Source organism: Emys orbicularis, chromosome 6 (assembly GCF_028017835.1).
Source record: "Emys orbicularis isolate rEmyOrb1 chromosome 6, rEmyOrb1.hap1, whole genome shotgun sequence".
NCBI lineage: Eukaryota > Metazoa > Chordata > Testudines > Emydidae > Emys > Emys orbicularis.
The window spans coordinates 87,803,195-87,816,143 of record NC_088688.1 but is presented as its reverse complement, the minus strand read 5'-3'; the positions used below and the strand labels follow the sequence as shown (position 1 = coordinate 87,816,143).

Genomic DNA, 12,949 nt, shown 5'->3' with positions numbered 1-12,949 from the left:
CACACTAAGTGGCTTGGCAGTGTGTACACCTCGGGAGTTACAGTGCAGAAAACTGCTTTACTGTGCAGAAACTTGCCAGTGTAGACAAGGCCTAAATTTTTTCAAATGTTTTTGCAAGGCCTGGGCTAACTTTTGACTGTGCTTGGGCTGATTTGTGCTTTTCAAGGGCTGGGGGGCGAGAAGGAGAGGAGCTTGCTAAAGTAGGTGGTTTTAGATTGATTCAGCTGAGGGGTGGGGAATGCCAGGTGGAGTGGTCATAGCTGATGTTTGCTTGGAGTTTGGGACCTAAATAACCTATATGAATTAGGTGCTAGGCACTGTTATGGCAGCTTAAAGCAGCTATAAACCCAATTTAACCCCGCTTGGGAGGAATCTGGCGGAATAGGGCAATTCTTCTGTAGCCATTGTACTGGCGTCTATATCTTCCCTCTACCCCACTCACTGGTCTACAGGGGATGATGTAGGAGATTTGGCAAATGGGCCATTGCTGGGACACCCCTGTCACTGGTTGACCTTTGACTGCCAGAATTGCCTGTTTAGGCTGTGAGCAGCTGGGCATAAGGTTGGAGTAGCTAGGGTTCCTGCTGACCCTGAGATCAGGGGAGCACACAGGTAGCTTATAATCACATCTGTTCCTGGTCTTAGTATGAGCACAGCTTGGCTAGACTAGAAAACCTGTCCTGTTGGGTTCATTTGAACCCAAGACTTAGGTTGTGAACCTGTGTGAACTGAAATTAAGAAAAAGCCTTGTACCACTGATCTCTGCAGTCTGAAACTGCGAAGTTTCACAGAGTGAAACCTAAGAGTGGGGCAAAGTCCTGTGTAATAAGAGTCCTGCAAGGCATGGAAAATATCAGGGGGTAGGGAAGAGAATCCTTAGTTTACAAGCAGCCAAGCCGTCCGCACACCAAGGCCACAGGCTGCAATGCAGGCCATTGAGAAGAATAGCCAATGCTCCCTGTTACACTGTATATAGGGCTTTTGTGTTACTGAATCTTAGTATTCCCATACATCTGTAGTTTCCGGTAAAGATGAAGCGGGGAAAAGGAGTTTCAGTAGGCCTCTGGCTGGCTGAGTTTCTTTTGAAATGATTACTTTAATGCTGCTGGGATTGTATTCTTGATGATGCATTAGGGTGCCTGGAGCATTGACTAGACGGCTTCATTTTAAATCTGGCCCCATTGGTCAACCACATTGCATGCCTGTCCACATAGCTCCTTCTGGTGGTGGAAGCTCAGGCTATCAACGGAGATGTCATTTGTAATTGCATAGCATGGTGCATGGCCCCACAGCACAGAATCTCCACTGCTATTGGCTTCCTGCCCAGCTGAGCCTGGGCTTTGAAGTTAATTTGGGGCATTCTGTGGGCATGTAGGCTGCCCCAGGATTTGACTTTCAATGCATACATTGCATATTAATAACCTGCAAACAGTACAAAGATTATACAAGCTGCTTTCTGTTTGCTTTCCTTTATGAATAGACTACTTGATAATTTCCCACCTCTTCGTTTAAAAACACCAAATAAAACAGTAGCTGCCGCTTATATGTTTTGAAAAAACAGTATTTAATTTAAGTAAATCAAATCAAATAAAGAGCATATTCTTTCTCCTGTTGGGTTCTGATCCATTCCTTCTAATTACAATAATCTTAAATGACATGACACATCACTTGGACATGAAATGAACTGTGAGATAGTGTAGGATTAGAGCGACATCAAAGCCCTGATTGATTTTCAACATTATGCAAAGCCTCTCATTTTCCTTTTGACTCAGAGCGCCATGCAGATTATAGATTGTGTTCAGTAATCATAGCAGTGCTGTTCTTCCCTGGCCATGGATAAGTCTGTGTCAGCATTCCCCTTATAAACCCCTAGTTTCAAAGGGCTTTATAGTTTGTCCATAAAAATTTGTTCTGTGATGGAATTTGGTATTAAGGTCTCATCCCAGGATAAGAAGAATTTTTCTTTAAACATTTGATTACTGTTTGCCATTTCTGAGATGCTATCTGAGTTTTAAAATGGTAGAACTCAGTTCCTTAAAGTGCTCCCCACTCCTACAATTCAAAAACAGCTTTATTTTCCAAAGTGAATGTTGACAGGTCATTATTAGACTGTTCTGTGGATTTGTGCCTTTCATTTCCTAGGCAGTGAGGGGTCGGGAGGGTCAGAGAAACAATGCACTCAGCTCCCAGAGTGAACTTCACCTAACAGTGACTCCTGCTACCAAGGTTACTTCACTCAGCTCTTGTGGACAGAAGAATGATGCGATAAAGCAAAGCCCTGTTTTCAAGCAGGAGGGAGAAGGGGATTAAAGTACACTTCTCAGGAAGGTGTAGGCATTCTTTAGGCAGGCTGAGCCAAGGCCATGCACATTGTTTTCACAAGTAAGTCAGCAAATGGTTAGGAGAGATTGGGTTTGTGAGGAAAGTCCTGGGGGGTAAACTGGCTGGATTGCAGTAATAACCACCCTTTCCACCACTGCTTATGTTTACTCATAAACAAAGAGCAAACTGTATGATGATGACATTTACTTTATATTGAGAAACAGCAAGTCAAGCGAGAACAAAAGTAACATCTCGGTGTGAGAGCACACTGTGTGTGTCCTCTCTGTGGCAGACTGCACAGAACTCTGCTGCTCAAAATGGCTGCCAGCAGCTGCAGACAGCAAACTTCTAGACATGTAAAAGTGCTGTACACAGACAACAAGTCATAATATTTGTAAGCTACACATAGCACAGCTGTCTGCATTGAGACTTTCCCTTTAGGTGCAATGGGCCTAATTCTGAGCCTATTGAAGTCAATTGGCATCTTTCCATAGACTTGAATGGGCTTCAGATCAGGCCCCATGTGAAGCTGTTGCATCAGCCCAGAAGAATCTTTGGGATTGTCCTAACAAGTGCTGTTTGCAGGATGTGAGAAGGTTTGATCAAAATAAGGGCTGTTTAATGCTCACTAGGGTGTTGTGTAGCTCTCAGCTGTAGGGTGACCAGACAGCAAGTGTGAAAAGTTGGGACGGGGGTGGGGTGTAATAGGAGCCTGTATAAGAAAAAGACCCCAAAATCAGGACTGTCCCTATAAAATTGGGACATCTGGTCACCCTACTCAGCGGTGGTCTTGCACAGATTATAAAATGCCCCAAAAGAAACGGTACCATATATACTCGTTCATAAGCTGAATTTTTTTAGTAAAAAAGGAAGCACCAGAGAAGGGGGTCGGCTTATGAACGGCTATAGAGAGGGAGAGGTGGGACACAGCCCCTCCCCCCAACAGAGGGAGCAAGGATAGGCAGCACAGCCAGCAGAGCCAGAAGGGAAGAGGCAGGGCCAGAGTCTCTCCGCTTCTGGCCACGCTGCTCTCCCCCCAGCCTCTGAAGCAGCTGCAGCTCCGGGGCTGGCAGGCTGCAGCCGTGCCGCTTGGCCCCGCCCCCAGAGCAGGCTGTGGCCGTGCCACCCGGCCCGCTGGAGCATGCTGCAGCCGTGCCGCCCGGCCCAGCCTGCTGGAACATGCTGCGGACGCACCGCTCGGTCGAGCAGGCTGCGGCCGCGCTGCCCAGCCTGCCGGAGCAGCTCCAGCCAAGTCAGACACATCCTCCCCTGCCCCTCCCCAGATAAGGTGGGTAGGGATGGGATGGGGAGTGTGTGGGGGGTCCCGGGCTAGGGGTGGGGTCATGTAGGTGGTGGGCTCAGGAGTTACCCCTCTGACCCCCAGCTTCTCCCCCACCAAAATTTCCCCATCAGTTGCTGTCCCGGCCCGCGAGGGTAAGCAGCTGGTGCGCCGGGACACTTTGTTTACTTAGGTTTACCTCCGTGCCTGCGGACGCTTGAGGTAAACAAACCATGTCGGCCCACCAGCGGCTTATCCTGATGGCTCGGGAGCCAAAGTTTGCTGACCCCTGAATTATAGGGTCGGCTTATGAATGGGTCATAAACATTTTCCATTTTTACTTATCCATCTTGGGCGGGGTCGGCTTATAAACGAACTGGCTTATGATTGAGTATATACGGTAGTTAACTTAGGGTGCACAATTATACATTTAGGAGCTCAAACAGATGCTTGAGGGATGATTGGAGTACTGTGATGCAAAATGGTTGACCAAGTTTGAAAATTGGTCCCAAAGACTTAAGGTTTTATCCTGCAGACCAAGTTCTGTAAAATGGGGCCCTTAATGTGTATGTGCAACAGGTGGACCAACACAAGAGTGGTGATGCCTTTCAGAGAACACAGGTGTAATAAGTAGGGATGAATGGGCCAGTTCAAAATAACACTAGTCCTGAATCTTAGTCCTTCAAATGAACCACATCCAAGCCCTGTTAGTTTCAGATATTACCCCTCCCTCCAAAATCTTTGACTGCCCTTCTAAAAATTATCTACCCTGCTTCTTTAAATTTAGTCATCTGGCTTGGATCTAGTGAGTCTTCTTGTTCTTTACCCCTCTCCCCGCATAGTTTTGCTTCCCAAGAATCCCCTTCCCAATTCACTCCTGATGATATGTTCACTAGATCCCACAGTCTCAGATGGTCCTGGGCCCTGAATGGTTTTATTTTTCAAATCTCAAACTTCAGGTCTTCTCTGGATTATCAGAGAGTGGTGGCTGTTGTATGAACAGAGGCAATGTGATCCAATGGCCAGGAAATTGGATTGGGGCTTGGTACTTGGACTGGCTAACACAGCTGTGCCACTGACCTTGGGCAAGTCATTTCACTTCTTTTGCCTCTGTTTTTCCCTCCTGCTCTTTCTGTCTTGCCTATTTAGATTGTAATCTCTATGAAGCAGGGACTGTCTCTTACTAAATGTATGGATAGTGATCAGCACAAAGAGGGTCCTGATCTTGGTTGAGGTCTCTGTGTGCCACTGTAATACAAATAACTCCAATACTTTAACACTGTATAGAATATCTAGTAAGCCTCATGATGATGAGTGACCTGCTTATCTTTGAACTGGGATGGAGCTCAGTCTGTCTTTCTTTCTTTTCTTTAGGTAGTGCTGCCACTGATTAGAAGAAAAACCCCAAACAAACACAATTAGCAGGACACAAAGGAATCACACAGGGCATGGTATGTGTCACCAATGGATGTCACTGTGAAGACATACTCCACTTGTGAAAGTCTGAGGGCACTCTGCAGTAGCTGGACATACCCTTCATTAAGGGTATGTCTACACTGGCAAGTTTCTGTGCCACAAGTTATACCACTTTCATTAAAATGCTGGAATTAAACCGCTGTTGCACGTCCACATTGTGCTCCTTGTGACGCTGGAGCGCATCCACATTAGCAGTTCTTGCAACGGCAAAGACAGCAGTGCATTGTGGTAGCTATCCCATGGTGCAACTGGCCGCAGGCTGCTTTGGGAAGGGTTTGCAATTCCTCATGGGGCAGGCACAGCATCACATGATGCAGGTTTCCCAATTCCATTGTTCCATGGGCATCCTACTCAGAAGCGCCATCAGCTCTTCTGCCGCCCTAGGTGGCGGAAGGTCCCGCCCCGAAATGCCGCCCCCCACAGAGGCAGCGGAAGTCCCGCCACCAAAATACCGCCGCGGTCGCCGCCCCCCAAATTGTAGTGCCCTAGGCGACCGCCTAGGTCACCTAATGGGTTGCGCCGGCCCTGATCCTACTACGTTGCCAGCTGCTTTTCAACTGAAGTGGGGGCAGGGGGAAGAGTGTGTGACAGGGAGTGTATGTGTGTATGGACGGGGGGGAGAGAGACAATGTGTTTTGGGGGACAGACAGTGTGTCAGAATGCTGTCTTGTAAGTTCACACAGTGGCAGGAAGCAACCAGTTCTGAGGCATGGGGAGGGGAAAACCCGGACATCAGCCCCTGCCTCCCTTTCTGGGCTCTCTACACAGCAATCTCTCTCTCTCTCGCGCTCTCTCTCGCACACACACACACACACACACACACACACACACACAGGCCATGGCTACACTCAAAACTCCAAAGCGCTGCCGCGGGAGCGCTCCCGCGCCAGCGCTTTGAAGTGCGAGTGTGGTCACGCGCCAGCACTGGGAGAGAGCTCTCCCAGCGCTGCAGGTACTCCACCTCCACAAGGGGATTAGCTGGGGCACTGTTTACACTGGCGCTTTACAGCACTGTAACTTGCTGCGCTCAGGGGGGTGTTTTTTCACACCACTGAGTGAGAAAGTTGCAGCGCTGTAAAGCGCCAGTGTAGCCATAGCCAGAGACAGCTGCCTCTGTGTTCAACAGCATGAGCATTCCACATTAATGGTTTGCTTTGTGTCTCAGAGCAGATCAGCACCCAAGGGCTGTCAGAAACAGTGCTTTGAAAGGGGAGGGGCGCATGTCTCTGGGCAACTGAGCTCAAAACAATGAGCCGAGCAGTCACTTGAGGCATTATGGGACAGCTCCAGCGGCCAATTACAGCGCAGAAAGCAATCAAGTGTCTACACTGGCAATAGAGCGTTGGAGCCTCTGCGCAAATAGCCTTACAACTCTCGTCAAGGTGGGTTTTTTGCAGCACTGCAACTGAGGAGTTTCTGCACACAGATTGGCCTGGCAGTGTGTACACGTCCGCAGTTTGATCTCAAAAAACTGCTTTACTGTGCAGAAACTTGCCAGTGTAGACAAGCCCTAAGGAAACTGTGCTGGGTCAGGTTTGTGAAAGTTCTCCCAGTCCCATTTGGACCCGCTGACAAAATTGACACTACTGTATTAGCAAGAAAGAACTCTGCTCTGGTTCCAGTAAGTCATTCAGGTTCAAAGCACTGCATAAACAAGCACAACAACACTTCCTAGTTTGTGGAAAACAATGGTCAGGAACAATGTTAAGGAACTGTATTTAAACTCTCCCTTAAACACAGTTTCAAAGTTGTCAGACCTTATCCATACAATACAGATAAAATGGAGTATCTGTCATTCCCATGGTAGCATTGAATATACTTCTCATAAACAGAGCCTAAGAGGGATTGGATCCAGATTATTTAGTGTTTGTTTTAGATGATGGTAAAACTATGCTACTTCCGATTTTGTCTGTGTTACACACACACAAAGTTGTTCTTAATCGTGCATATGTAATGAAAGAGGCATAGTACATCGTACATAGTACATCTTCTAGTAACACACTATCCAGATGAGGAAGAATGGTAAAATAATGAAAGCTGGAAAGGATAAGCAAACGTATCCTATTTTAATCACAAAAAATAATTAAAATGGATTGGCATAGTTGAAATATCCCATTGTTATACTAAAAACCAATGCGTAAATTTGGTTTGAAAAAAACAAATTAAATGAAGTAGTCCTTTGAAGAAGTGTTTTTTTTTTTAATTCCTAGATCTCACTGTATTGGTTGCACATCCCACTCTGCTAAAAGCTCTGCCTTTACTAAGAGTGACTGATAAATAATCCAGAGGATTTTTGGCTCATTCTGTTAAGCAATAATGATCCTACAGTGCCCATGTAGTTTTATCAATTACTAAACCACAACCTTTTCAGTCCTATAGTCTCTAGAGGTAAGGAACATTTTTCAGTGTTTTGGCTTGTCTTAAAGTTTGTCTTTTCTCTTCACTTCCTTTTGATTTTTATAATGACAATCAAGGTGAATTAAAGACTTATACTCCCATCTTTTCAATTTACCCCAAACATTTTCATCTCGCATTCTGCTCCTGCTTCTGATTGTTTGTTTCTTGACATTTAGATTTGAATTTCAGTTTTATTGTATTTTAGTTTTTGCTGATTGATCTTAAATTGTATTTATTGCTGTGGGAATGTAGTGTTTTGTTACTAGTAATTTATAAAGCTACTAGTCAGATTGCTCCTGAAAAAGAGATTGAGTTAGTAATCAAAATGGGTTGCTACCCCCTGGATAAATAAAGATAACAACATGACCCAAAGGGTACGTCTTCACTTACATCCGGGTCCGGATGTAAGCAATCGATTTTCTGAGTTCGATTTATCGCGTCTGGTTAAGACGCGATAAATCGATCCCGGATCGATCCCGGAAGTGCCCCGGATCGATCCCGGAAGTGCTCGCCTTCGACGCTGGTACTCCAGCTCGGCGAGCGGAGTACGCAGCATCGACGGGGGAGCCTTCCTGCCGCGTCTGGACCGCGGTAACTTCGGACTAAGGTACTTCGAATTCAGCTACGTTATTAATGTAGCTGAATTTGCGTACCTTAGTCCGAAGTGCGGGGGTTAGTGTAGACCAGCCCAAAGTCCTAAATCTAACACTGTGAAACTTGAGCCCAGAATAATTCATTTAAACACTCAAGGTAAATTGCAAAGCTAAACTGAACACTGGGCTAAATCCAGAAATATGTTCTCAGAGCCCCTAGGATCCAGGCTGGGGAGAATGCATTCAGCACAAAGATAAGTTTCAGTTTACTATTTTAAAAAATATATTTTATTCACTTCTCTTCACATCTATTGGCACATCCTAATTTGCTAAAGACATCCCACAATGCATCATTCTGTGACATCACTGAAGTAAAGTCCTGTGATGTCAGGAGCCTGAAGTATCACGGGGAAATACTTTGGAAAGCAGGCACTCTGTTCTGTTTCTTACTCTTGCCACCTAGTGGATTCTGACAGGTCTGCTCCCCATGATTCATTTCATTGGAAGAGAATATGTATGGAAAGTAGTCAAGTATCGGGGGTAGCCGTGTTAGTCTGTATCTACAAAAACAACAAGGAGTCTGGTGGCACCTTAAAGACTAACAGTCAATCCATCTGAATCCTGTAGTGAAATTCTCACTCCTAGATTTTCAGTACAGTAAGTCTGAGTCTCTCTTGTATTGCATGTTTTAGCAGCTGCACTGATGCAGCAGTGCCGCTGTAAGCTCTCTAACAAAGCTGCTCTAAGCCGATGGGAGAGAGCTCTCCCATCAGCTTAATTTCTCCAGCCCCCCGCAGTGGTAGCCATGTTGCCAGGGGATGCTCTTCCACTGACATAGCGCTGTCCACACTGGCACTTAAATCGGCATAAATTATGTTGCTTGGGGGAGTGGCTAATTCACACTCCTGAATGACATAATTTATGTTGAATTAAACTGTAGTGCAGCCATAACCTTTGATCCTTGGGTCCCATTTTTGATCTCTGCTACACCAGTGTAAAATCCAGTGCAACCTTGAGAGCAGAATTTGGTCTTGGGTTTAGTAGGTGCTGAGCACAGGCAAGTGAGGGCTGCACAAATTGAGCTGCACAGCCTGGGATTTTCAAAGGAGCTCACTCCTACTAAAACTTAATGGGAGCCATGTGCCTAACTCCCTTGAGGCCTGTCTACATGGGGAAATTTACAGGTATAATTATGTGGTTATAGTTATACTGTTATAACTCCCTATGTAGATGTGGAATAAGAGTGCCTTTCTAGTTTAGCTTATGTCACTTTGAAAGCAGTGTAAGAAAACCATATTGAAGAAATGGAGCATAGCATATTTTAGGCAGTTTCAGCCCACAGGGAAATTCTTTTCAAAAATTCTGATTACTTGATTTCTGAGCATGTGTTCCAAGGTAGTTTTTTATGTTTGAACTGCTTTTTTCAAGCTCCCAATCAGCCTGTCATTTCCATGTGCACAACTCCTATTGGATGCCAGATTTGTTTTTTGCCCTCAGGTCTCTCCAACGTGGCATATTTGAAATGTGATGTACAAAGGAAAATAGAACATTTTAAACATGCTTTACGATAACAGTTTACCTAAGCTATTTAAAAAACAGAATCTTGCTTTTACTGATTTCCCCTCTGCGCCCCCTCCCCCTTGGTAATTAAAATCTTGTCTACCCTGGAACTATATGGAGACTGGAGAACTAGTCAAATGATGTCATTGCAAGAGACTGACAGCTGAGCAATTGAGGGAAAGGGATTTTTAATGTGTTTTAAAAGAATCCATTTTGCCGTGCATTACTCCTGTGGCAATGAAACAATCACTAAAAAAGAAGCAACTTGATAGCATTACTTCATTGAAACTCTTCCATTTTAGTAAAGGTTATTGCACATTTGTGGTAGGGGTTAGATGGATACACTTTGAAACAATCTGTCTTATAAGGAGGAGGAATTGGACCTGCTCCCAAAGTGTATTAGTAATAAATTAATATCTTTTAAGTGTATTTGTTCTCTGTGTATATTTGTGGTTTCATAGTAGTCAAAAACACAAAAATGTATTAAACAATTTCAAAGAAAAACCACATTAAATTGCTCTATAATATCAGTATGTATAGAAACCTAAGGAGTATTTAATAAAATACACAGGAGATTATTTCAATAAGCATTTAGTTAAAATGATACTAAATTCCTTTTCCAGACAGTTGTCTGGATCAGGGAACCACAATTTAGGATCCATACACATTTATTCTCTCCTCACTGAATGAGGGGTCCACATAGATAATAGGTCTCATAAGCAGTAATAGAGGTTTCACATATGAACTCCCTACATGTTGATGGTACTGTAGAATAAATCTCATTGAAACTTATAAATAAAAATAAATTGGGTGTTTGCAATACACTATGGTTTTCTTCTGCAAAACATTTTTCCTTCTTTTCCCAAATGCGTAAGAAGCCTTCAACTAGCTGGCTCTTCATTTTGAGTCTTCATCATTTGTATCCTTTTTTCCAACCTCTCCTTCCATTCAGTTCTGAGTCTAAGACAGGAAACATAAACACCGATATCACCAGAAAGACTCCAGTCTTGCACATCTCCGGGCTTTGAGAGATACCACCAAACTCATCTTCCTAACATTTCCCACCATTGCTACCATTGGTGCTGCTCTGCCAGCAGTAGCAACAGTGGGAGATCTACTAAATCCTGCTCATCTGGAGTGTCTTCTAGCATAATGAGGAAACTTAACCTGAGCTTTGGGGCTCAGTCATCTCTAGTTTTCATCTCTCCTGGCTTGACAAAGCTACTTTGTAGGTCATCCCTTATTTCTCAAGATTGGCTGCTGCCACCTGCTGGACAACCTCTTACAGTACTTTCTTGGTTTCCTTTGGCACTACTAGATTGATAGCACTGGAGAGACTGTGTACAGTTAAATCTACAAGATTCTTCTTACCAGGAGCAATGCTTCTTACTTGTTAGCCAGATAGGTTAGGTGAGAGGTGGGAGTTTATTTGTAGTGCAGTAGTACCTAGAGGCCGCAATAAGGATCAAGGCACTGTACTAGGCACTGCACAAATTCATAGTAAGACAGTTCCTGGCCCGAAGAGCGAATAGACAAGACAGACAAAAGACAGGAGAAATTATACAGGTGGGGAGCTGAGGATGGAGAAATTAAGGGACTTGCCCAAGGTTACAGTGTAAATCTAAGGCAGACCCAGGAACTGAACTCAACTCAGCTCAGCTCTCACATGCCCTAGGCCAGGGCACTAACTGCAACACCATCCTTCCTTCCTCTGCTGTTGGATTTTAACCTTTTTTCAAAAAAAAGGAAAAGGGTGGGTGAATTTTGAATGCTTCCTTTATTTGGGACCAGCTTATGTGAAAAGGTGCATCTTCACTAGGAAAAAAAAAAAAAAAGGTGTGTTCTTACCTCGGGGTAACCAGCACAATCTAAGATCCTCTGAAGACAAGGCAGTTTATAGTTTTCACAGGTTAGCAGGCTGAGGTAAAGACTAGAGGGGAGTTTAAGGTTTGCCTTGGCCTGCCTACACATGTTGAAACTACAGCTGCCTTGTTTTAATTAGGGATTGACCTTGTGTTAGTTACGTTAGTTACTCTGAGTTAAGAACACACGAACACACATTTTTTCCTAGCGAACACAAGGTTAGAAAGGCTAAATGATCTAAGGCCAGATTCTCTGCTGTGGTTGAACTGAGGCTCCACACAGCACCAAACAGTGAGGGGTAAAGGTAGCATTAGTGACTTGAGCAGGGCCCAAGAATGAACTACCCTCTCTTATCTTTTTGAGATAGCCATTGAGGTCATGGTTGAGGCATACAGGGGGAGGGGCAGCGCATGAAGCTTTGTTGTTGTATATTATACAAAGAACCCCAATTTCCTGGTGGTCATTCTGGCATCTATTGCATGTACTAAATATATTTATTTATTTTTATTTTTTATTTTTTTAAAGGATTACAATATCAACCCACAGAAACAAGCATCCCTTCTCCCCCTCCCCCCCACTTACTTTGGCAGAGCACTTCTCTGTTGACGTTCTTTTTCAATTTGCAGATGCTTAGTTTGTTTTTCAATTGTCTTTTCCCAGAAGTCTGTTAGTTCCTCAGTTTCACATCCAAACACTTCAAAGCGCACATATTGACTATTCATTTTCTGTAAAGGAGAAAACCCAAATGACCAGTTATCGGTCCTTTTCTATTTTGCTGTCTGGAATATGGTGCTACTGCAGCATGCTTTAGAAGATCTTTACAATACTGAATTCACATGCAGTCTTTTTACCGTGGAAGCAAAAGAAGAACTTAATGGGAATGAATCATGCTTCTACTTCTTCATTCAGAAAGCGGCACTTGAGGTATATGCTGTACTACAGTAATTACAATTCCTAATTGTTCACCTTAAAATGCCTTTGGTAAAATATCTTTCACCTCCATATAACTGTGGTTGTGACCTTTTAGCACACAATTCAGGATAAAGTTATTGCACTCACTTTAGCATAATGATGAAGACTTTTTGCATGTGCCGTGCTCATAAGTTAAAGAGATAATATAAAAGTAACTGACATTTGTAAGATTTTTCCAAGGTTTCTCTGAAAGTAAATTGCCAACAGGCTAATTACCAGTTCATCTTAACACCTGCAATAATGAGTAAACCCATTTCTGGCAAGTATGTCCTCATAGTATCTTTACACTTCCACAAGATGTAGGCAAGCATGTCTTTATTTTACTATTTAATTATTTATACAAAGATAATAGAAACGTCCCCCAAAGTTCCACATGCGAAAGACTTTACAGTGAAATTAACAGCACTCTTAATAGCTTAGTCTTTCATTCCACTTTATTTCCACTGATTGTAGTTGATATTGATACATTTTGTAATGTTGTAACAAA

The 12,949-nt window shown here is 43.8% G+C and overlaps 1 protein-coding gene across 1 annotated transcript; it reads right to left on the bottom strand.

Moving 5' to 3' along the window:
- Positions 1 to 10,508: 10,508 nt before the first annotated feature.
- On the bottom strand, positions 10,509 to 12,212 carry LOC135879937 (protein FAM240B-like). The gene is made up of 2 exons (XM_065405976.1): positions 12,073 to 12,212; positions 10,509 to 10,587 (listed from the first exon to the last, which is right to left on the bottom strand). The coding sequence occupies exons 1-2, from the start codon at positions 12,210 to 12,212 to the stop codon at positions 10,509 to 10,511; spliced, it is 219 nt and encodes a 72-aa protein (XP_065262048.1).
- Positions 12,213 to 12,949: the final 737 nt, after the last annotated feature.